Genomic DNA, 24,768 nt, shown 5'->3' with positions numbered 1-24,768 from the left:
AATTATATTCAAAGCTGAAGATATTTAACACTATTTGGATTTATTTGAAATTTGTTCTTGTTGTCATGAAATTTAGTTCACTAAAGTTGAATATGAATCTTAAGTCATAAAGCGGCATTTATGTTTCTGTTTTTGTTAAAAAGGAATAAATCTTACACCATCGGTATGTAAAACATTTACACCCACATTTCTTTCAGATTTAATGCATCTTTCATCGCACCATAATATTAACTTCAATATTTGAGTGAAATCTGTGACAATCTGTGCTCTCCTCCTCTACTGGATCACCCCAGGGTTGCTGCCTCTCTCCCCTTCTGTTCATTCTGTACACAAATGAGTGTCGCAGCAGTTTCACGAACAGACACATCCTGAAGTTTGCTGACGACACAGTGATCGTCAGTCTTCTAGTGGGGGATGAGTCAGGCCATGGACAGGTTGTAGATGATTTTGTGAATTGGTGTGATGAGTCCTTCCTTTCACTTAATGTGTCAAAAACTAAAGACATGATTATTGATTTTAGGAAGTCGTCTTATAGGTCATCACCTACTATCATTAAAACTGCAGATATTGGGATAGTTGAGAGTTATAAATATCTAGGTGTGGTACTTGACCATAAACTGTGTTTTGAATCTCATGCTGATGCCACTACTAAAAAAGTTCAACAAAGACTGTTCTTTTTAAGGAAAATTAGATCTTTTAATGTCTCATCTGAGATGTTGTCCTTGTTTTATAGAAGTTTTATCGAATCTGTGATGTCTTTTTGTATTGCTGCCTGGTTTGGTAACCTGACGGTGAAGAATAAGAATCGGTTGGGACTTCTGGTAAAAACTGCTAGCAAAATTTCAGGACGTTGGCAAGATGGACTTTTGGCCATTTACAATAGAAATGTGTTTAGAAAGGTTCATTCTATTATTAATTGTGTGAACCATCCACTTCACAGTGAGTTTGAGTTGTTGCCTTCCGGCCGCCGTTTTAGAGTACCTCCGAGGAGGACTAAAAGACTCCAGGTCTCTTTTATCCCTACTGCGTCTTGTCTCCTTAATGGCAAATAATTGTCCTTGAACTTTCTATCATTATTATTGTTATTATTATTTTATAGTATTGTTCTGTTTATTTTTATCCTGCTGCTAAACTAATTTCCCCTTGTGGGACAATAAAGAAATTGAATTGAATTTGAATTAAAAAATGCATTTCAAAATATTTTAGTATTTGATATTCTCCCCCTTTGCCGTTGAGCGGGATTGTGACGTGAAAAATGACAGCTCGGTCTCCTTGGTAGTTTTGGAAATTTCTGAGGTGCGTTTTGGATCATTAAACTGCTGCTGTATGATGATGGTTTGTCTCATGGAACAAACTTTGGATTACTGATCCTTCTGGACTTTCTCAAGGCTCTGAATGTCTGCTTCAAATGATGGGAATCAGAAATCTGAGCTTTAATAAGAAGTCGTTGCCACATATTTGCTTAAATTTAATTGACAACCTATACATACTACTACTCCAACTTAAATATTTTTGCTTATTTTAGGCATTAGATTGAATAACACATAAATTCTTAAAGGTTTTTGTTGCTTTCAGTGTTTTGAGAATTCAATTCTGACATATCTTTAAAGTTGTTTCAGGACCCCAATTTCTCTATCTTTCTTCCTCTAGTGCTCTAACTTTTCTTTGTGATAAGGCAGAGCTCTTCCTCACATTCTGAACTAGTGTCTGATTGAAGGATTTCAGACTGACACAGGTATCATTAGATCTATACAATCCTCAGCACAAACACAATTCGCTCATAAAAAACAACACAACTAACTAATACAATTGCCTAAGCATGCACACAAACACAAATACATTCACACTGTGCACACAACTGCTAGCACGGTCAGCACTTTGGTTCTGCATGCGACAGCGTAGGAGAGCTTGACAGATCCCTCGCCACTGCTTCTCTGCCTTTTATTTACAGAAGCTATCTTTCCCATAAGTCACCATTCCTGTATTCATAAAGCATCATGGTTGTCATAACTCATTCTTCCCCTTTATGAATAAAGCTCCCAAATTTATGGTGATGGCGCTGAGAAGTGGTGGCCTCCCTGGTGACAAACTTTCCCCAGTCTGTCACCACTGGCCTGAGCTGCTTCAGAGCCCTAGATCAAAAGCTCCAGATGGGAGCGCCACTTTATCGCTCCCCGGTCGGTGACATCACCTTGCTGCGCTGTGCGGGATTGATGATGAAAGCAAACATATCTATCTTAGCTCACATTTACCAAATCAATTTTATTTTTACAGACCCTCCGCAGGGTTATTGGCATATTGACGGGTTGCAGGCAAAAGGAAGGCGGAGGGAGTGGGGTGAGCGATGGCCGAGGGATAGTAAACGGGTGGGCATGGGAGAAGAGGGGGAGGGTCAGGAGGGCTTAATGGTGTTTACCATATTTAATGCAGAGGGATGTCATCACTGAATATCCATTCTGAATAATGTGGCATTTCATCATAAATTCTTTACAACTTATTTACTTAATGGAAAGAGTTATGGCTTGCTGTCAGGGCGGTAATTAAACATTGTGATACAGTGCTGCCTCGCCAGGATCCCATCTTTCCCCTCAACTCCCCCATCCGCCTGCCCCAAGACACACACATATGCACACTCACATCCAAGCTCTTCAGCTTCTTAAATACATATTATTATTCAAGCTCCCCATAAATTACCACAGGATTAAAATTCATGAAACCTTTTTTCTTTATTTCCTTCCCTGGGAAAAAGAATAACCCAGAGCTTGTTCAACCAGCTGTAAATCTCTTTGGGAGAGACAGGGACTTCATATTATGATTTTATATCATGAAAATTGGCTTAAATAAAGACTATTTCATCACTTCAATTTAACGCAAATTTATATTTGCATCCCGCTCTGCAGTTGATAAAGAGGTAGAAGTTGCTTCCTGGAGAAATTCAGCTTAAAAAGAAATAATAAAATAGCTAAGGAGCAGAAATTTATTTTGGTTTTCTCCAAACCAAAAACCACTAAGTTTGAACTGATGGGCTGGATTAATGCTGTATGATGCAAACCAACTGAGGACGAGTCCAAATCCCAAACTATTTATATGAGCTGAATGTTAATATTTTACCAACATGCTCTCAGTCAGCTATAAAGTGCAGCACGGAAACGTTCTCTGTAGTTAGACTCTACAAAGAGGAAAAATGCTGTATTGAATCATCGTTTTCTTTATATACCTTGACTTCTCACTTCAGTGAGCTGTATGGTCGGCTTTTCTTAATGAGCCTGGCTCTGCGCTACAAATCCCTGAGTTTCAAAGACTAAATCCTCACGTTCAAATGAGAGAGGATCTATTTTGGGAGTCTGAATGAAGCCAATACTCCCCCGCGCCTCTCCGTCCTGCTCCATAAAACTGAACTAGCCTGACACTGACAGAGACCACATCTAACCTTTGACCTTGTGCCGTGACCCTGCATTCGATTTTTTTGTGTCTGCTGACCAATATGTGATTTGCCAGTGGTCGCACTGGGTCCCTAACCGGGATGAAGAAGGGATTTATGGCTTTTCATTTTAATTGAGTTAAGAGCACGAGCTCAACTCACTTTCTTTCAGTCGCGCTGACCTAACATTACATCATTGGGCAACAAACGGCAGCAACAACTTTGTGGTCACTGTGCTAAATGTGAACATGACGACATGGAAGGAAATAAAAAGTGGACTGATGTGAACGCTACACAGTGTACAGGGGAAGGAAATTCCGTCTCGTCAAAAAGTGTGATACTACTGCTGTAGAAAAAACATAGTGAAATGCAGTTATGTCACATAAATGCACATAAACGCTTCTTGTTTTAATCTGGACACCCTGGTTGCCTAAAGGATCTTTGATGCCACCTATAAACATCTCTCTTCCCAGCTTTATTCCCTGTCACTAGATAACATAATGAAATACAGGAGTTTGTATATGTTCCTACCTCCCAGCCTTGAGTAGGATCTTGGAGACAAGGCCTGTGCTCTCCTTCATATGGTCCAAATCGCTCCCCGACGTTCACCTTCCTGCGGCTCCAGATGCCCAGCCCTCCAGATGGGACGGTTGACTCTCGCAATTCAAAGTCAAAGGGAATGCTCAGATCTTCTTGGGGGAAAAAGATGCTTTGGTGTTGGAATGACAGATGGTCCTGTGGAGAGGACTCATCGTCAGAGAGTGAAGGTGATCCCGGGTCTTCTGGCAGGGCCGAAGAAGGTGTAGGATCCCCATCAGAGCCGCATACGTCGTCTAAGATGTCGGATGGATAAAGAGGTATCTTATCATCTCCGTCACCTGCAAGAGACAAGAAGTCTTGATGTGAGGGTCATGTCCAATGACATAAAGTGGCAACGGGTTATTGTTCCCATCTCTTTAACTTACTTCAGAGATGAAGGACAACATATGAAAACTTGATTAGTTCAAATAAACAGTAGGAGACAGAAGGGCCTTCGGGTCTGGAAACAGCAAATGTATCATGCAAGGGGACCTTCATTCTGTTGCAGTGGAAATTAGTAGTAAAAAACAGGAGATCCTGAAGTGAGCCCACTTCTTGTTTATAATTTGTACTCGCCTGGCATGTTCCTGCCTTAGGAATTAAGCAAGGCAAATTTAATTTTTAAAATAAAACCTATTAGGTCAAAAACAGGTTTTTGGGCCCTACGGCAAAGGGTTGACCCAGCATTGTGCTATTCTGGCTGTTTTATAATTCTTTTTCCTGAACTCTTTCTTCAATGTGCAGTGAAAACAGAGGGAACAGAGAGACACACACTAAGGTTTATTGTGAGTGGAGTGAAACAGGATATTGAAGCACGACCCCTCAACCCACACTGGGCTTCTTTAGAATGGCACACGTGGCTGTTGAGCCTAATAGTGAAATAAAGATTGAATTATTCCCAGTGTTGAAACAATCTGTGATGGTATAAACTTGCAATGCTGTGAAGTCTTTGAAACAGAGGTAGATTGAAAGAAGCACATTAATTTGAAAAACAGTTGCATTTAAAATACAAAGTCACTCACAATCATATCTTTATTCTCTTCCCCCTCCTGCCCCCCCCCTCTTTCTTAAATAGATAACTATCATATCTGATATCATATCTCACAGTACAATAATATTGAATGGGTTGCATTGTTGTATTTTGTCATGTTTCTCAGGTCTTTGTCTGAATTTCTACGAACATTATTGCTAAGGATTGTCTTATTGCATTGGAGTCACACTGGGTTAAATATGTACACTTGGGTTTTAAGGGGTATTTATTATTTTCTTCTTTTTTTTGGGTTGTATGGAAGCCCCAAACGCAATTTCATTGTTCTTGACAATGACAATAAATAAATAAATACTAAAATACTAAATATGTACAGGTAGGACGTTTTAAATGCAACATCATATATGAGATGTCGCCCAGCAAGCAAAGACACAGCAAGGCAGTAATTGAGCCAGCGAACGCAACGGGCTGCTAGCCAGGTGTTGCAGGGTGGGACAGAAAGACACTAAAAGCCGGAAATGATCCACAGGAAACTGCTGTTCTGTGGTGGGCTGTGCCTAACACACACTGACAGGTCACAGGGAGAAGGAGCTCTGCTAATGAGGCTCAACAACCCATCCCTGGGATGAGGAACATTCCTGAAGGGCTTCCTGTGTGACACTGTACCTCAGCGCTGTCAGCCACGGAACCTTTGATCCACCCAGATACACACACGCACTTCTTGTTCACTGGCCTTGAATTAAACATGTGTCTGATTGAATAAATGGGGCATTGTGATTGGCCACAGGCGGTCATGAACTAACCTGAGAAATTAACTTAAGACTTGAACAAAACCAATGCACTTCAATATTTGTATGCTTCCAACTTAGCACTGCTACATTACTCGACACACAAGATAAGCCAAGACCAGCGAGCTACACATTTGTAAATATATGCAGACTCCATTTTTCTCAAGGTCAGAACACAAGTTGTGGTGAAGAGGAATGTAAAACTGTAAAGTACTGCATAAGTAGTACATAAGATGTTTTCCTCTGTCAGTAAGAATCATAATTCCTGTCAAACTGTGTGTTTGCTGTGGCAAAGAAAAAAAAATCTATGCATGAACATAGTTTGCTGAATCAGCTCTCTGTTATATTATTATTTTCTGTGTAATCCAGCATGTGCACCTGTGCGTGCATGTTTTGTCAAGGCGTACTTACAACTAAAGCAGTTCTGATAGTCATTCCCTGCAGCAATACCTGATCACAGTGTCTACACGGTGTACAACTATTGTGTTTGACATACACACTGTGTGGGCCCAGGGAATTTAAAGGAGACGTCTTTCAAAGACTCGACTGGACTGGGCCGGGCATGAAACCCAATGTGGCTCTGGGAGTAAGGGTAATGATTTTCAGCACAGAGACTGTGTAACATGGTTAGAGGCCTGGATGTGAAGTTTGCCACATGGTAGAGGGACAAGAGCTTTTAAAGGTAACTGTATCCCACCATTGCTGTTTCTCCTCTGACATTTTCCCTCTCACGCTGGTCTCCAAGTTTATATTTGATTCAGGCCAGGAATTCCTCTGGTCCACTGGACTCCACAAGAGCATTTCGGCTCATAAACATATATGTTTCTGTAAAGTAAACGATTGCTGAAAACAAATATGCTATGTGCAGAGTTTTGAAAATTGTGGTCTCGTGTGTAGATGACTGATAATTTAGTCTTAGGGCTTTGCTTAGGTGTGTGGACAGCAGTGACACTGCAGTTGGATGATCAGATCAGTGTGTGTGTGTGTGTGCGAGTGCATGCATTTTTAATGCTCTGCCTACATGCAGCAAACGGTCGTGTTTGTTTGTTCAGTAATGGACATTACTTCACCATTGCAAGCTGACGCCCTTCATCAAAGTGGGAGCTCTGAAAGAATTTTGGATTGAGAAGGGGAACTCCATCTCAGAGCATGCTCATGACTTCAACTGCATTAATAACACAGATTGCACATCAAGATAGTACCAGCAAGCACGGGAGGGGGGGGGGGAGGGGGGAAGGGGGTGCACTCCTGAGAAACTTTGATGTTTATGTATCCAAAAGACAAAAAGCAAAACAGTGAGGGAAACAAAATTATCTCCTCATCAGAATCAGCCATTAGCACAGGAAAGCACATATTGGCTTATTGAATAAACACAGATATGCACACACATACTTATACATCATGTATTCAAATGGTTGAGCTTGATGCCAAATTCATTAATTTTTATTAAGAGGGAAAACATTCGTTCCCGGTCCTGCTATCTGCATGGGTGGAATGATTTTCACCTCTGCCACAATGTGTTGGGCGAACTCATACATCACATGATTACCCCAAGCAGCGAGCACGGCCGCCATCATCAGGGAGTGAATTAAAGATGATAGAAAGAGCTATTAATCACTGTGACAAAGCCCCTAATGGAGGTGTGACCCAGCCAGTGCTGACGGGACGCCAAGAGGACGCACCCACGGGACAAATGGATACATATGTTTACAGAGAGAATAACCTACCTGTGGACATACTCGACCCCTCCTCTCTGAGTGTTTTTTTTTTTTTTTTGGTTCTTTGATCCGCTGTCTTTCCTGCTGTTGTGTGTCTTTTTTTCCAGTTCTATTCTTTGTCTGTATTTTATTTAATTATTTGGCTGCGTCTTGTTGTTAGCAGGTGAGGAAGAGCTGGAGAAGTCAAAAATATTAAGACTTAAAAAAAATATATAATCTGTCAGCTAAAGCATGAGTTTTATTATTTGTAGACAGTGGGTGAAGTTAGGAAAAGAGTTTTTCCACTGTATGTCTGTTCATAGTATACAATGAGATGAAAACATCATTCATCTACTGAGCTTGAGGACAATTCAGAGTACAAATCATTTACCAGAGAAAGAGCTCGAAGACTTGATTGATGGGGGTCTTAGATCATGAAATATGGAAATTAACTTCTCACCTAATGTGGAGCGGCCCTCGTGCTTATCTGTAGACATCATTTTTCTCATGTGATAACAGACAGCCAGGCATGAGGCGATGTATGGGGTCTTACCCTTGTACTACAGGTCAAACATTATCACATATGATCTCCTCCATTTGTCATCATCCACATTTAAAAACTGCACACTTCATCACATCCCTGCTTTCGCTTTATATCCAAGCACCACGGAAATCAGTTTGCTCTGCTGTTCCAAGAACTTAGAAAGAATATCTGCGCAGTAAAAATGAGCACTGAAAACACAAATACTCAAAATATGTGGCAGCGACTGAAGGGCCATAGCATGATTGCTGTTGTTTCTGCTTTTGTCCTGAAAAACAAGATACCCCAAGAGACTGTGACTGAATTCAAAACACATAAAAATAATTATCTTTCATTTGGTTAATTTTAACGCTCTCACAGCTACTGCCAATCAGAAAATGACTGCTGTAGATTTGCTAAGTACTGTTAATTACAGTGCATCACTGTGCGGCTATATTCCCTCAGCAGGGTGCATAGGAGAGCGTTTGGAGCCCCATGGCCTCGGGAGAGGCAATAAGCTTCCTAATTAACTCTGTCTTTGTGCTTAATGGAGGCCTTAACACCGCTTTTAGGGAGTCTTTTGGTCCGTGGGTCCATTGGGGTGACTGTGGAACTGACTGATACGAAGCACAAACATTCAAATCTGTAGGTAGCTCGACAACAACAGTTTTAGGCAATTGTCCACAGTTTATCTGTCAACATTTGGTTCTCAGACCACCAAGAATTTCCACATTTAAAACAAGATATGGTTTGTTAGACAGAATGTGGTAAAAATCTAAACAAATCATATAAAAATATGTGAATGTAAAATTTTGTTCTAATGGCTTTATGTGTTTGTATTTCTCTTATGCTTTTCATGCTTACTCCCAGAGAGACCAGAAAATACATCAAAGATGGTTTTGTGTAAGTAATGCTCTGTTACTGTATGTTTAAATAAATACCATTTATATAGCTGCCTTCACTCCATATTATTACAAATTGGTATTTGTATTATGCAAAATGTTTAAGCTGGCACACACGCACACACACACACACACACACACACACGCATGCACACATACACACATAAACACACACTAACGGGAACAGAGCTCTTAACACAGTGTTAATTAATGAGAGCATTGTCCATGTTTTTTCCCCCTTGTCTTAGTCAATGACTCCTCATTCCAAATGGAAAACACTCCATTAAGGGCTGTGGGCGAAGTTACCAATTAACACCGTGGAACAAACTGAAACTTTGAGCTGGTCCCCTGTGCGCGCGCACACATATACACATACACACACACACAGACACCTAATTAATTAGCATTAGTTGTGATTAATAATGAGCGTCCTTTAATGGTAAATCTGCAGCTCCGATGGCAGGCTGACACAACAAAGGAGTCTGTGTACGCGCCAGGATTTATCTGCCGAGCTGCTCGGGGATTTTAACATGTTTCTCACAGGCTTGACAAATGGCCTATTAATTATCTAATGTTGTCTGACAACAACCGCTTGATAAAGATGTATGTTTAGACAGGGAGAGGAGGGGAAGAAACAGCAGAGGGAAAGAGAGAAGCCTGTGCGAGGAATCGAGAGAGGGGGAGAAAATGTGTGTTTGCATAAAAGAAAAAAAAATGTTGAGATTGAGGGGAGGCTTGTGTCGTTTCATGCAGTTGTGAGCTACTGACTGACACGCATGCATATACAAAGTCCTTTTCTTTATGAATTTGCTGTAAAAAAAATTCACTCTGCTTGGAACATCAACATGGATGATTAACAAATCACATTTATTATTAATGAAACGCTAATGAATGAAATCTTGATGAACACAGAGATGGATGTGCTGCACACACACACACACACACACACACACACACACACACACACACACACACACACACACACACACACACACACACACACACACACACACACACACACTTTACATCCTAAAACCACAATCAATATCATCAACAAGGAAGTCTCTGCATCAGCCCAGCCACTTCATACCATTAAGTCGCTAACAACATGGAGCATATGGGCATCTCTCCTGCTCACTCCTCCCTCCATCTCTATCCCGCATCCCGATTCAATCCGGGCCCTGACTCCAATTTCACAAGTTTATCTTCCGCCTGTATGTTGACAGGTGTTCCTAAGTGGGATGCCAGTTGCCAAATGATTTTTATGATTGTTTTAGCCTAGCATTTGGCCTAATGAGATAGGATCCCAGTCGGACGCTAACTCAAGCCTGTCAAATGTAAAGCAAACAGAATAACAGCCCAGTACTCACATTGTTTCCACAAGCCATACATCAGCTGGTGCACAGAGAGAGGGCCCTCTGCATTATACAATGACCCTGGGATAGAGGAGATGAGAAGAACGAGCAGGAGTAAATGTAAAGAGAAGGGGAAAGCTATAAGGTGAAAAGGGATTATGGTGGGGAATAGTGGATAGCATACTTCACGCTAAGACTGTGGCCATACAAAGTTTATGGAATCTGCCTGATCCATCGTAAAGCCACAGACAGAAGTAAAGAAGTAATCAACAACAACTCATGAGCATGCCTGTGTTGAGACGCGGATCTTAATTTCCTAATGAGTGCCTGCTGATTGCTTGCTTGAGTTAGAAGTAGAAGTGCAAATAAACAAGATTTTAAAAAGTGCCTGCCTCTGAAGTGACATGTGTAAAGAACATGTTGACAAAGGTCATTAATCCCCTAAACTCCTACGTGTTTTCCTCTGAAATTACCCCCAGCTCAGCGCCCTGCAGCATGTCACACACCCTAAGCTTTTGATTTGTTTGCTCTGGTCACCTGCGCCATTCCTTTCATCTATCTTCCTGCTTCTGTGTCCTCATCCTTCTATCTTCCTTTTAGACAGCAGCATCAGCAATCTTCCACTAAGCTATAGAAAAATGAAAGCAAACCTATAAAATCTAGAAAAAAAAATGTGTGGAAGAGTTACGTTCACCAAAGCTAAAAAAATATGTTTGACCTAAAAAATTGCCCATTTTTAACAATAACAACGATTCCAGTTCAAACCTGCATAGATGAGCATTCTCTTTCTACCTCCTCTCTCTCTCTCTCTCTTTCTTTCTCTTTCATGTCATGGCTAACTGCCATTGGGCCCTAATATAATTATGGCTCACAGTTGTGCACATTTGAGAAATTGATTCCTTTGATGAAATGTGAGTGAGGCCAGTCTGCGAGAGATGTATATCCAGAGTGGTTGCTGCCAGCCACCCCAGCCTTGCGGAAGGCCCCCTGGGTACAAAACCGCCAGCTCAACCAGGCCCAGCCTGGCCCGGTCTGGCCTGGTCGTTAAAAGAAATGATAGCATATGTGCTTTGTTTGAGTTTGATGTCTTCGTAATGCATTACACAATTAGATTGATTTGACAATTTCCATTATACTTGATAAAATATTTATGTAGGCCTGAGGATGGTAGTTCTTATCAAAGGGGGCTGATCTGCAGTCCAGATGGGAGCCCTGGTCTGCAGTAAGAAGGCCATTAGTCAGTTAAAGCTGGGCACATTTGTGGGCAAATACAGCCTGTACCTACTCAAAATCTGCAATGTTAAAGAAGGTAGTTTGTAACTCATGAAGATACGTAAAATATCTAAGTGTCAGATATCAATAATTAGATGCAAATAAATGAGATCAGTGAGTATCAGTTAATCAGTAATGTTGTCCTCGAATTTCTGCCTTCCGTACAAACACTGATTGCTTTAGAAAAGAGAAGCTCAGCGGTGAAAAAAACAAACAAAAAAATCCAACAAAGACATTTTTGGTTACTCGCATTTCCGGCACATTAGCTTCAGATTTGCTTCAGCTGAAACCTGCAAAGAAAGTGCCAAAACATACTGTGTGCGGGCATCAAGCATAAAGACATACCGATGTTTGCTGTTAGCCTCATAGCTTAATTTGTCAGGTCAAGGGTCTGGATCGAGTACCCCATTATATCACCTCCATAACTCCACTGTGTGTGTGTGTGTGTGTGTGTGTGTGTGTGTGTGTGTGTGTGTGTGTGTGTGTGTCCTGTGCACTCAGAAGAATTCTAAACTTTATGAACAATTTTGACCCCATGTCTCCAAACTTTCTATGTCTGCGCCGTACATCAAAGAGTAAAATAAAAATCCAATAAATACACCAATTTAAGCAATAAATTCAAACCACTCATGCTCAGAGGTGAGTCTCCTTCACCCTTCTTTCCTTCCCTGTTCTCACATTCTGTGTCACACTGAATGTCCCCCTCTTTCTCACTTTCCTCACCTGTCTCCCCTCTCTCTCGCCCATTCCCTTTGCAAACCTCTCAGCGTGCACAGCCACCCCACATCCATCACAGCCCAGAAATTTAAGGACCCAAATTGGCCTCATCTGTCTCAATGTTGGATGCAGATGGAGTTTCTTCTGCGGAGGGAGGTGCGGTTAGTCACCCCTGCTGCCCCCACCCCTTCAATGTACTGACTTAAAGCCAAACCAGTCTGCACCAGTCTCAACACTAGAGCCGCATTACGAGGCCGGCTGCTGGGTATAAAGAGGGCACAGCGGCGAAGTGACCACCGCACTGACCACACGCGTTTTCTGTTTCATTCAGTTTTCTCTCAGTGACATTTTTTATTGTGTTTTTCCATCTAGCCTTCATTCTGGTTCACTCTCCTTCCTTCCCCCCGTTTCCCTACTCCTCCTTACTCATACCACCAGCACGCAAACACCTACACAAACACAAGCCATTGGTGGCCATCGCACAGTCTGCAGTACAGTCTCAAGCAGCCTGGTCAGGCCTGGCTCATTAATAAAGGCCCTAAATGAGGCGACATGCATAAAACATGAAGCGCTGCGTGCTGCTGTAATGAACTGCTGCTCCATAATTGCATCTCAGAGCCGTAAAATGAAGACAAAATATTTGAAGAGGGATTCTGTCACCTCTCTGCAGATGCAACACTAATCACAGGCGTTCTGCGGGGCCCCGGGGTCCCTCCCACCCGACATTGGCAATACCCTCCAACTGTTGGGACATAATTGAATAATTGCTGATTAGAAAATAGGGGGAGAGGTAATAGTGTAGTGTCCAGTGTGTTATCTATAATAATCCCACTGGGAAGGACAAAATGTATATCTATAGTGCCCACTAGGAAATTATTTTATTAATTGACGGTTCAGTTGTCTAGTTGTCAGTTGTCTAATAGATGATAGAAAGATGTTGTTTGTAGCTGTTTAGGGAACCAGTAACTAATATTACTGTTAGTTACAGGGCTGATTTGTCAAAGTTTAATACAATATAATGATTAAAAAAAGGCAGATGGAGTAAGGTGTAAACACACAGGCAACAGAGACATCCAGACTCAGTGTGCGCACAGAGTGACAAGCTCGGAGACAGGCAGGCCTCCGGATGAGAGATTGGAGTCTCACCCAGGGGTGTCACACAGACGGTTAAAGAGTTGCTGTAGTGACAGGGTGGCCGTGGTGACATAATGAAGGTGCTGTGGTCGTCACAGGGGGTCAGTGGTGATCACCATGCCCATCTGGGAGGGGGACAGGAACATGTATAATGATTCCACCATTGACAAATGGCCTTCAACACAGGGCTGAGACATGTGACAAACTCAAAGTCATCACTTGGAGAAACGCACACACACACACACACACACACACACACACACACACACACACACACACACACACACACACACACACACACACACACACACACACACACACACAAGTAACAAACCGAAAAAAGTGAGAAAGAAACAGAGACATGTACACCCTGTGTTCTCTATGGATGTGGCGATTTTAATACCACTGTGTAATCCTGGTGCTACTGAACCTGTCCTGCTCATCGACCCCTTTCAAAGAGTTTGTTTTTCTGGTCACAGCTCCCATTTCTCATTTCTCTCACATAAAGCAGCCTCTTGAAACTGTTATGCCACTGCAGTTGAGGGTCAGCGGTTATCAGTGTGAGCATTGTTCAAACATGCACAATGGACCACATGAATTACTGATCCTCCCCCTTCTGGAAGGATTCGGAAGCATGAGAACATACAAACTCAGATTATTCAAAAAAATGTCGGATACAGGTTCAAAACACCAGGCCCGATACCCACTTAAAGAGCTGAATTCATTCAGAGTGAGGTCTCTGTTTGGTAAGGAAAGAAAACTGAGAGTGTTTTTAATGTGACAAGGTGACCACCTACTACCCACCTGACATCCTCTATTTAATATTTCTGGATATGAATAGACTTTGTCTGAGGGCTGCTTTTCTACTCTCAGACTTTGCTTGCCTTGACCACTAACGCAGCAGCAGGCCAATTCTACCTTAACTTTGTTACAGAACTTGTTACATACAATAATGTCTGCGCATGCGGAGGCTTTCCAAACCACAGTGTGACATGTGGAATAGACCCAGGCATGGAGAGGTCCTGGAGAGGATGTTTGTTTAATGATTGCTGGAAGGCTAACATTCAGCCCTGTGCTCCGAGCAACAAAATCCCCCTCGGAGCACTGAAGCTGTTATGTTATTTGTTATGGATGTCAATTTCCCTCTATTTAGGAGGTGATTTAACTGGACAATACAGTAGGACTTTGGTCTTGTATGGGGATTGTTGTCTTCCTGTGTAACACACTATACAGCACTGCATGGGAGTCCAGGCATAAACATTATCGGGCCCTGTGAGGACTGAGGGAGGCTCATATTTACCTCTTGAATATGAAACTCTTTTTTTTTATTGTATTTTTTATTGTATTTTTAAAAAAGTGTCATAAATTATTATCATAAGAAACAATTTATTAAAAATTTCTAAAGTGTAGCTAGAATTTGGTGTAAATTAAATTGTTTAGATGACACATCTGATGATACATCAAAAAGCTTCTTTTTTTCTTTATTCAAATTCACTTGAAAGGTGTTTCATGCAGGTGAGGGAATCGGAGTGTTCATGTGTGTGTGTGTGTGTGTGTGTGTGTGTGTGTGTGTGTGTGTGTGTGTGTGTGTGTGTGTGTGTGTGTGTGTGTGTGTGTGTGTGTGTGCGTGTGTGTGGAGTAGGAGGTGGGCATAAATGCAGAGTGACAGCTGCCAAATGACAGTGAGATTAAGGTGGGAATGCAGAGGGACAATGAGGGAAGGAGAGGGACATGACAGTAACAGCAGCTCAGATTAGACTGAGAACACACATGCACATGCACACAGCAACACATACACACAATCAAAAACACATCACTGACAATCCATCTCCTCATTCAGGGGGAATAGACGGGAAATGCCAACTTGTAACAAGTGTTCAGCGTTCCATGCAGACGGGATACAAGAAATCCCCCCCATTTCTTTTTTTGCTAAATTAAATTGAACAGGAAATCTAAGCAGAGCCACATGGCATTGCTTAATGACTGACATTTTGTTTAAGAACCATTCATAATGACCTGGTTTAAATTTAAATACTTGGTGTTTATTTCACACTGAACTGCCAATATTCACCAATGCAAAATTCCAAAGTGCTTGAGTGACTTGGGACTGTTGATTTCATGCTTCCCCCCTCCCCTCCTCTATGGTTACATACATATTTGGAGTGACATGACTGTATAATTAATGACAGATTGCCTGAACGCAGCCGCAAGTATAAAGTAAAGCAGAAATCTGTTACACGAATGAATTCAATATAATAGTATCATATAAGTCACTTTAAATCCTTGAAACATTTTAGTTCAACTTCATCAAAAGACAGTTGTCATACTCAGCTGAACTTCCTCGTATTTTACCAGTTTAATATGGAGATCTTATTATCTCTAACATCTGATTATATTTATGTAAAGAAATGTGAGCTTGATTTCAGAGTCAGCATGCAAATGAAGACAATATAACAGGGGTGTTTGTGCTTCTATAGTGAAAAAGGGGCATTGATTTAAGAACTTTATTGACTTGGGAAATAAAGCAATTACAAATCACAACAGCCAAAACGGTAATTTACTTTTGAAATACTTGATACTTTCACTTCTGGTAAAAAAAAAAAGGAAAAAAAAAAAGGTCCGGCATTGGAAAGCGTCCCCCAAAGACATTAAAGTGTTTCCATCAATTAATAATCACCTCATTTTACCCCGCTGCACGCACCCATGAAGTCGGAAATCAATCAGGGTCTACTTTTTTCATATTGATGGACTGAGTGAAAGAAGGCTAACTCTCAACTAACAATACCGCAACCGTGTACATAGATGGAAATCAATTGTAATTAAAACTGTACAAGTGTTCTGCTTTATACACTCAAAGACTGCGTCGGTCATTAAAAAACATTTTCATCAGTTATCAGTTAAACGTTTAAAATTAAGTCCATGGCTTCTGCCTCCTTTGGGATAGCACTCTCACACAACAAATTTACCCGTGCTTGCTTTGCAATCAAAAGCCGGCTGAATTAAGTATCAAACCATTTAATGTTACGTGTCACCCTCCAAAACGATCTATATTAGAAGCACTTAATTAAACTTTCAAATTCAAATGTACTAATCAGTTTGCGGCAGAGTGGGCACTTGCTTTTCCCACATGAAACGCCACGGCTGGCCAGCCTGGTCCGCTGCCTGCTCATTAACATGAAGGTGCGATTTGCATTTCCTGATGGACTGTTTAGTTTTTAATATCCCTTTTTCTGCTCTTGCATCAATCACGGAAGAGGCAGGCCACCATAGGCCACTATTAACCCCCCAAATCTGCCACAAAACAAATATTACAAGAGTTCACTAATTTGGAGATCAAAAAGCCACTTGTCCATTATATAATTGAAAATGAAGGTGGAGTGTTGCACTTCTGAAGAGCTCTATAATTACCAGCTGTTAATTGCACACTTGTGGTGTCTCACTTTTAATTAAAAAGAGCGGCTCGTTGCTGTATGATAAGCAACGGTGGAGAGGCGGCAGTTTAATCAACAAAGCGAAAGGAATTTGTTTCTGCTGTGGCCAGCAGCGGGCTGAAGAAATCTTCAAATAACCCAGGGAGATTAAAATATGTCCATTAGGACCAGTCAGGTTTTATTTGGGGTGGCAGGAGCGAGGTGCATTTGAAGTCGTCCCGCTGCAGAGTCCTCAGAGAAGCGCGGCTGGGGGTGTGGGTCTAATCAGTCCGCTGCTGGCCCTGAGCGTTCAAGTGGAGGAATTGGACCCTGCTGGTGGTGAGGAAAGGAGGAGAGGAAAGGCGGGAGCGAAGGATGGATAGAGGGAGGGTGCGAAGGAAACATAGCAAGGGAAGGAAAAGGAGCCCATTCACTCTCGCTTTGCACTTTCTCCTTTCCTGCCTCAGGCTGTTGCGTGACTTTGTTTCGCACCGAGAGACAATGAGCCACAAACGTCTTTAAACTACATATCTTGCACTTCAAGTTGGCTGTTTGCTTCACACATTAGTCAAGAAAGACAGCCTGCTAATCTTTACAAGCAGCGCTATCTCCCTGCAGGATGTGTCAGTGCCCTTAGACAATACACAAGCAACCTCAGGTCCTTTGGACACCCTTTCCAACTATTCTGTGAACTCCAGCGGCACGCTGAGAACCAAGAAACAAGAAGACAACAAAAGAAACAACTTCTGCACTTGATGGACCCAGCATTCGGTTATAACTCACACAGTGTTTATATGAAAGAGACAGTTACCTTGGTCAGCAGCTCTCGGCTTCTGCCAGGCACTTGGAGGACCATTCGCATATAGGACATGATTACATGAGTGTGATAACCTTGTTCAGCCGTTCTCTGACCCCTTTGCTCCCTCACTGATAAAACTGTCTGCCAGGAAGTGTCCTTCGCTACACTTCCTCCTTCTCATGCTCAATCAACACCTGTCACCACGGTGATCGGTGGTTCGATACGAAAGTATTACCAAAAGATGCTACTTCACATTTCCGTAAGGTATAAAAATACCTAGATGAAAGCTGAGACGTGTTGTACATTAAATCTGTTTTGGATTAAGTGTGTAAAATGTAGATCTGAGAACTAATAACAGAATCACTAGGGGCTTCCCAGGCCCCCTGAGTGTCGCAACTCTCTTAGATAAAGGCCTCTGGGTTTATCTAAGGAAACAGTCGCTTGGGCGAGGATGGTCTGGCCTCACTGACAGATTAGTCCAGCCCAGGCCCACTTCCTGCCCGCTGAGGACACTAATTAGAAGGAAGGACTGACACCACAATAAGAGCTGACAGTTGAGTGCACTTAGCACAGCTTCACACAATCTGCTGCTGTATTAGTACAGCAGCCACGCCGAGCCATAAATTTCATCACATTAGCTGGTGCTTATCTGATGTGACAAAGTCAACCTGGATGTTATTTGGACAGAAAAGTACAAGGGCATTTGTGGGGTGTTGATTTATCAGTGGAAGTATGCGAAGCGTTTCATTGGAAATTGTATCAATCGTACACTCTCTCTCTGCCTCCCAGCCTTACACGCCTCTGTCTCACACATGCACACAACAGAAGGAGACAAAAGTCATTGTGAGGCTGGCCAGTTCCCAGTGTTAATGACATCCTGTTTACAAACACATTGAGCAGCATCGTGGGGGCCAGGGTCACTCGTTCCCTCTCGCTCCTTCTGTCTGAGTCTTATATCTGACCCCATCTATTCAAATGACCTTTGAACTAATAAGGCGATGCAAGTAGCTACTTCTTCAAAAACTCTGAACACTTCAAAAAAGAAAAAACAAGAACAAAGAGTAGCTCAACTTCCACCGCGCCGCTGCAAAAAACTGGAACGAAAAGCATGTACTGGCATAAAACACAATGTAAGAATAGATTTGAAAAACACCGCTACATGTGCATGAACCCAACCGCACACACACACACACACACACACACACCACTATTATTATAATCCCCGAATCACCAAATGAAGGAAAAATGTGCTATTACCCAAAGGGCGAATTTACAATACAGTTACACATACGTGCGTGTAATCGGCTGAGCTGTTTTACAACACCAGCGTGAGCTGAGCTATTGTTTTATTTTGAGAGGTGCTGGCTGTTATTGGATTGTTTTACACTAGCTGGGAGAATTTTATTCCAGAGGCGCTCTGTGTGGTGTGGAGTGCGTTCGAATGAGTCAGATACAGAGAGAAAGAGTGGATGCAGAGAGAGACGTGTGTATGCACATGTGTGGCACTCTTGAACCTATCGACATTAGCCGAGTTTGTGTTGTGGGCGCTGAGCTTCTGTTGGTATTTATTCATCAGGAAGCTAATGTCTCCCCTGCTGAGGTCCTGCAGGGGTCCTTGGATTCAGGTGGTTGTTCAGCACGCTAACGCAAAGATAAACTAATGAAACATACTACCCTTAAAACATTGTCAAGAGAAAATTTGGCCTCTTTTATTTCCTCACTACGGGTTTATCATCTTGGGTCAAACTTAGACTGCCTTGACATCTGCTTATATTTATACTTTCATGTTCCTCTGCATGCATTGCTAAGGTGAACACGCAGAATATGGAAGTAGGAAAGCAGGTATTATCTGGTGTTCTCTGTGGCTGTGCCAGCGGGTGGTGCAGTACGTCAGCAGGACTCGAGCACCACAATGTGCCTGTCAATCTGTGGGACATCCCAAAGGAGAAGGGCAAAAGGCAGCCCCCGCCAACCTTGCCCATCCATCATCATGACACTATAAGCTGCAGTCATGGGAAACCCACTACTGGCCAGTCGCTTTGGACCAGAGCTAGTAGGGGATGGGGAGACGAGACTCGCCATCCATTAAAAACACATTGTTTTGTTTATTATAACTAGTTAATGAGGTTGAAGTGAAGCCTCGCTTTGTTTTTCAAACACTTCCAGAGGGGATTTGGAGGCAGGAGGCCCTATTGCTGGGTTCATAAGAGCCTGGGTGTTTTATAATGGATGGTCTATAGATTTTATGAGAACGGAGTTGGCCATGTTCAGAGCGAGATCCTTGGTTCTTGTAAAATGAGTCGTTTTCAGGGCTTTTCTCCATATGCTGAGCTCAGAATGAAACTTTCTTTTCAGCTTGCCTTCACTCCTTCCTTAACTCGAAAGAGCTCTGCTCCATTTTCGCTTATCGTTCTGTGCAAGTATCCAAGTGCACTCTTGTTTTGGACAGTTAAGCCAAAAATCAACAACAGGCATAACTCCCTAACAACAGTGGCCAGCAACCGCAAATCAAAAATCTATATTTTAAAGGAAATATTGCATATTATGTTAACAGGAGATAATACTTCTGGTCCAGGAAAGATTCATTTTTACAAGATTAGAAAAATAAACACGAACAGAAATGAAGGGAGGAATAAAAAGTAGAGTAGCCTAGGTTAGCAGCACGAGCATCAGAGGCACGCCTGTCTCCCTGTCTTATTGACACAGGGAGACAGCCCACTCCCTGTCCGGCCACAGCAGGGACCCAAGCTGCCTGCCGACACGTCTACTTTAATTGTTAGTATTAAATCACTTGCACTTCAGCTCAAGATGCTATCTGTCAGCCGTTAAGCTCTTTTTACAGTAGCAAGTGTGCACTGCTTAAATGAGAAACACCCTAGAGTACACACATATTCCCTGCAAGTCTCACCCACAGACAGTGTGACACGTGAGCACGTGTACAGACATCTAGTTAGGGAAACACTCGTACACGCACATGCACAAACACTTTCGTTGGACTGATTGCCGGTGGAGTGGTCAGAGAGGCAGTGGGACTCTACCCCACCCTTACAGCCAGCCACCCGTCAGTCACCAAGCACACCACACCACCAGCTACACCACCAGCTGTTTGCTTTAGGAAGGCGGCTCAAAGCCAATTAAAATACACTTAGAGTCGTGTCCGACTTGTGTTTGGAAAGATAATATGTGTCCAGGAGTCCAGTCAACACAGCGTAAGCAAGCAGGCAGGAGGGGAGCACTCTGCATCATTGTTTCAAAATGCACTGTGCCATTTTTGCACGGACAAGATACTTATCTTTGACTCGAGGCAAAGCAGAAAAACAGGCGTGCACTTGATGCCAGCTTTTTTATCCCCTCCAGAAAGAATAATATTTTCTTTGATTTCATGGTTCAGCAGATGTTTATGTTACTTTAAAAATATCTGCTTGTGCATTAGGTCATATGTAGATATCCCCTTTACTGTCAGATCATTGGCACACTTTGGACTTTATTTCTTGCACATTCCACAAAAAAAGAGAGACTAAAGGTGTGACTGAAAACATTAATCAAAAAATTAGCAGCCTAATAAATAAATGTGAAACATATGGGCTTATTAAATGTCACACTGAGGCGGGCAATATTAAGGTAGTGAGAGAGTAACACACACACGCACACACACTCACAGACGCAGAAAGAACAGGGTGCTGATATGAGTGGTGGTGAGTGGCGAGCAGAGACGGGAGCTCCATGTCTGTTCAGTGTGTTTTAAGAGTGTTTAAATGAGTGAAAAGTCAGTTATGGCTTCCAGATGGGGGCTGGTTTGATCCGGATCATTCTGACAGGCCTGGACTTTGATGTGCTGCTGCCTATTACTGACATTACAGGAAGACAGGCATATTTCTCCCTAATCACTTCCAACTCCTCCACCAGTTCCTCGTATTGCCTGCACCAGCGAGCCACACTGGAACGACAGTGGGAGTCTGTGTGCATGAGCGTGGGTAGAAGTATGCGATCACTGTGTGTTGACAGAGAGTGCCTTTGCTGTTCGCATAAGCTGAGCCACGTCTAAATGCATGAATAAGAGAAAAGATGTACACCTGCCTGATTTTAAATAGGTGGTGAAGTTAGCGTTGTTGGGTGTACACTCCCATTCATAAGCGAGTTTTGCAGCATGTCAGCATTAATGCTCAGGTTGTATATCAACCTGATTTTGAATGTCCTCCTGACATTATAGACCTCCACTTACAACTAAAGAGCAAGGGAGAAGCCCAGGGAGCACAGTATAATGGCTTCATTTATGTTGGGGGGGGGGGGGGGGGGGGGGGGGAATTCCCTTGGAAACATCCATCTTGTCAGGCAGGTTAAATATAGTCCAGACAGACAGACAGACAGAAGGGAATAATTCCTCAACTTCCCTCTCCACCCACACCAGTAAGCCCACTGGAAGTCATTTCTCAGTGACCACAGAAGAGGAGGACCAAAGGGGAAAAGGAGCGCCACTCTGCTTCTCACTAATCACTCTCTGACCCCAAGACCACCCCTCTACTACCCCTGGCAAGTCTCTTCTTTTCCTCTTCCTCCTCCTCCTCCTCCTCATCTTCTAGTTTTTTGGTGGGCTGTGGAGAGGGATGAAGAGTGGAGAAGTGAATCAGCCCGAAGTTCCCCTCTTTATCTCCCAAAGGCAAGGGAATGCCAAGGGGCCGGCACTTTGGAATCCACTGTTTTGTCTGTTTCTTGGGGAGAGGTGGGCTGAGTCCACTTGGAGAAGCACAGCAAATCTGGAGGGCCCTTAAGCAGACAATGGCGTAGGCCTCAGACAATGCGAGTCCTTGATGAGGGATCTGTGGAGAGGTGCAGGTGTCTGAGGTGAAGAGCAGTCTCTCAGGCTTGACCCACTTATCTTACTTATCTCCAGCAGCTCAGCTCTTCTCTTCTCTTCTCTTCTCTTCTCTTCTCTTCTCTTCTCTTCTCTTCTCTTCTCTTCTCTTCTCTTCTCTTCTCTTCTCTTCTCTTCTCTTCTCTTCTCTTCATCACATTTCTCCAAACAACACATCCAGATTCTTAAAATGTAAGTCTAAAATGGCTATTTCGCTGTACTTAGATTTGCCATATACCTATCCAGAGATCTGGCTGCAGCTACACTTACTCATTTCAGGGAGGGAGACAGGAAAGGGCCTCTGACCCCAGGGCTTCACTCTATGTCCTTGGTAATTGCACCCCACCATACTTTGTGCCGGAAAAAGCACACATCTAAATAAACCCTGTCAAACCATGCTGTCCATCTGCAGGCAGATAAGATGAAGAAAATAAGGCATGTTCCATAAACACAAACATTGGGGATCACAAATCAGCGGTGACAGTCGCCACAACTATAAATTAGCCTCAGAGGCCATTTTTAGCATTTAAGTTGGACAGAGAGGACAGTGAAAGAAGAGAACAACCTACTCCTTAAAATCTCATCACTGCTGTCGCTGTGGGTTCAGCACCATGAAACAACACTGGGATAGTATCTGCATGAGCTACAGAGGCAAGAGGAGCAGCAGAGATGCAAAGAAAGAACTGCTCAAGGCCCCCTAGTGGAAATGATTCTACTATTTTTTCTTTCTTTTTTCCTTTTTTCTTTTTTCTTTTTGCAAATATTAATTTCAGACATGATTCTGTTCCCAGAGTTGTATGTGAAAGTCTCTTGTTTGTCCTATGTCATAATGTGGAGTAATTGGCAGAAATGCACAGTTTGCATAGTGCCTGTACAGCCAACAAAAAATAAAAATAAAAATAAATTATATATATATATATATATATATATATATATATATATATATATATATATATATATATATATATATATAAAATAAGGGACATATATGACTGTATTTTGTAGTTTTTGTAGTTCCCACCCCTAAATTATACTTTAAATGTTCTGGCAGATTGTGGAATATATTATGCAGAATAACAAATGAATTTCTCAGACATTCATTTCCCAATGTTTTGCCTTAATATTACATGGGTAAGAGCCTCTGGGAAGACATTACCTTTGTGCAGGAGCTCTCGCAACATGAAATGACAAATCGACAACGGCATCGCAGCAGCCTCTCAAGAGCGTGCGTGTATTACACTGCTCTAACTCTCCAGGTTGGAACATGCCGTGTCTGAAATTTCACACCCAGATTTATCTCATTTTCTCAACTTATTTTCATATCTATTTTCTTTTCTTTCTAGATTGGGAAGTAAATAAAGCCACGGGGCCCCGTGCATAGTAAAATCAGCTGGAATTGCTGCATTAAAAATGCAGGCGAGGTGCAGCCTGAGCCATCCTCCTGGATTTGGGCAAATTCAGCTGATGCAAAACAAGGAATTAATTTGAGGGGAGCGGCTTGCGTGCTGAGCTTGGCGCTCTGACAAAGATGAATGGCATCATTCCAAGCGAATGGTAATTTTACTTTTTGTGACAGTGCTTTAGAGCAAAAGCGACTCTGAACGCACAAAGCATTTGCAATCCCATTGAGGGCCCTTGGTACCTGCCTATCAGACACTGCACATTGTTTACCAATCATCTGATATTGATTGGTTTCAGACTAAAGTTTGAAGATGAATTGGAGTGGGAGAAGGTTAAGTCCTAACCTTGAAAGATTTAGTGTCTATTCAGCCCGCGTGTAGGACTCTCCTCAGCTCACTCGGAGAATAGAGAACTTTTAAATTCAATAGGGGGTGGGAGACACAAAACGTGTCACATTCACCAAGTGAATCCACTGGAAGAAACGCAGAAGAACACCCAAAAAGCATAATCTTTCTCCCCAGTTGATAGAAATGGTAATTGCATGTGTGGGATAATACTTTGAAGCCAAGGCCTCGGTCGGACAGACCGCCTATTTAGGTTAAAAAAGGGGCAACAAAACAGCTCCTTCTTAACGCTTTTGTTCACTTCTCCACTCTTTTAAATGTTTACTGAAAAAGAACCTTCAAATCCACTCTCCATCTCCTTCACAATGTGGCACCTATCACTCTTGGGTGCATGGGCACATTGTACTATGTGAATCATTGATATGTAGCGATCATTCCCATGAATCATTTTCTATTTAACATTCAGATTCTCAGGAATCCGATTTTCATCCTCTTGACGTGGACAAAAACATTTTGTGACATAAAGGACACCATTTTAATACTGTTACTTTGTTCCAAAACGGACTGCATGGAATTGCTTAGAAATATC

The 24,768-nt window shown here is 42.4% G+C and overlaps 1 protein-coding gene across 11 annotated transcripts in view; it reads right to left on the bottom strand.

Annotated features, from left to right (window-relative positions):
* The window catches only part of mecom (MDS1 and EVI1 complex locus), a 125,448-nt gene that overhangs the window by 80,971 nt on the left and 19,709 nt on the right, over window positions 1-24,768 (bottom strand). For all 11 annotated transcript variants that reach the window (XM_080889561.1, XM_080889570.1, XM_080889566.1 and 8 more), the window contains exon 2: window positions 3,953-4,299. In XM_080889561.1, the coding sequence (XP_080745687.1) occupies window positions 3,953-4,299 (347 nt within the window). The remainder of the gene's footprint in view (window positions 1-3,952; window positions 4,300-24,768) is intronic.

Source organism: Rhamphochromis sp. 'chilingali', assembly GCF_963969265.1.
Source record: "Rhamphochromis sp. 'chilingali' genome assembly, chromosome: 8".
Classification (NCBI taxonomy): domain Eukaryota; kingdom Metazoa; phylum Chordata; class Actinopteri; order Cichliformes; family Cichlidae; genus Rhamphochromis; species Rhamphochromis sp. 'chilingali'.
This window is presented reverse-complemented; position numbering and strand designations above follow the sequence as displayed.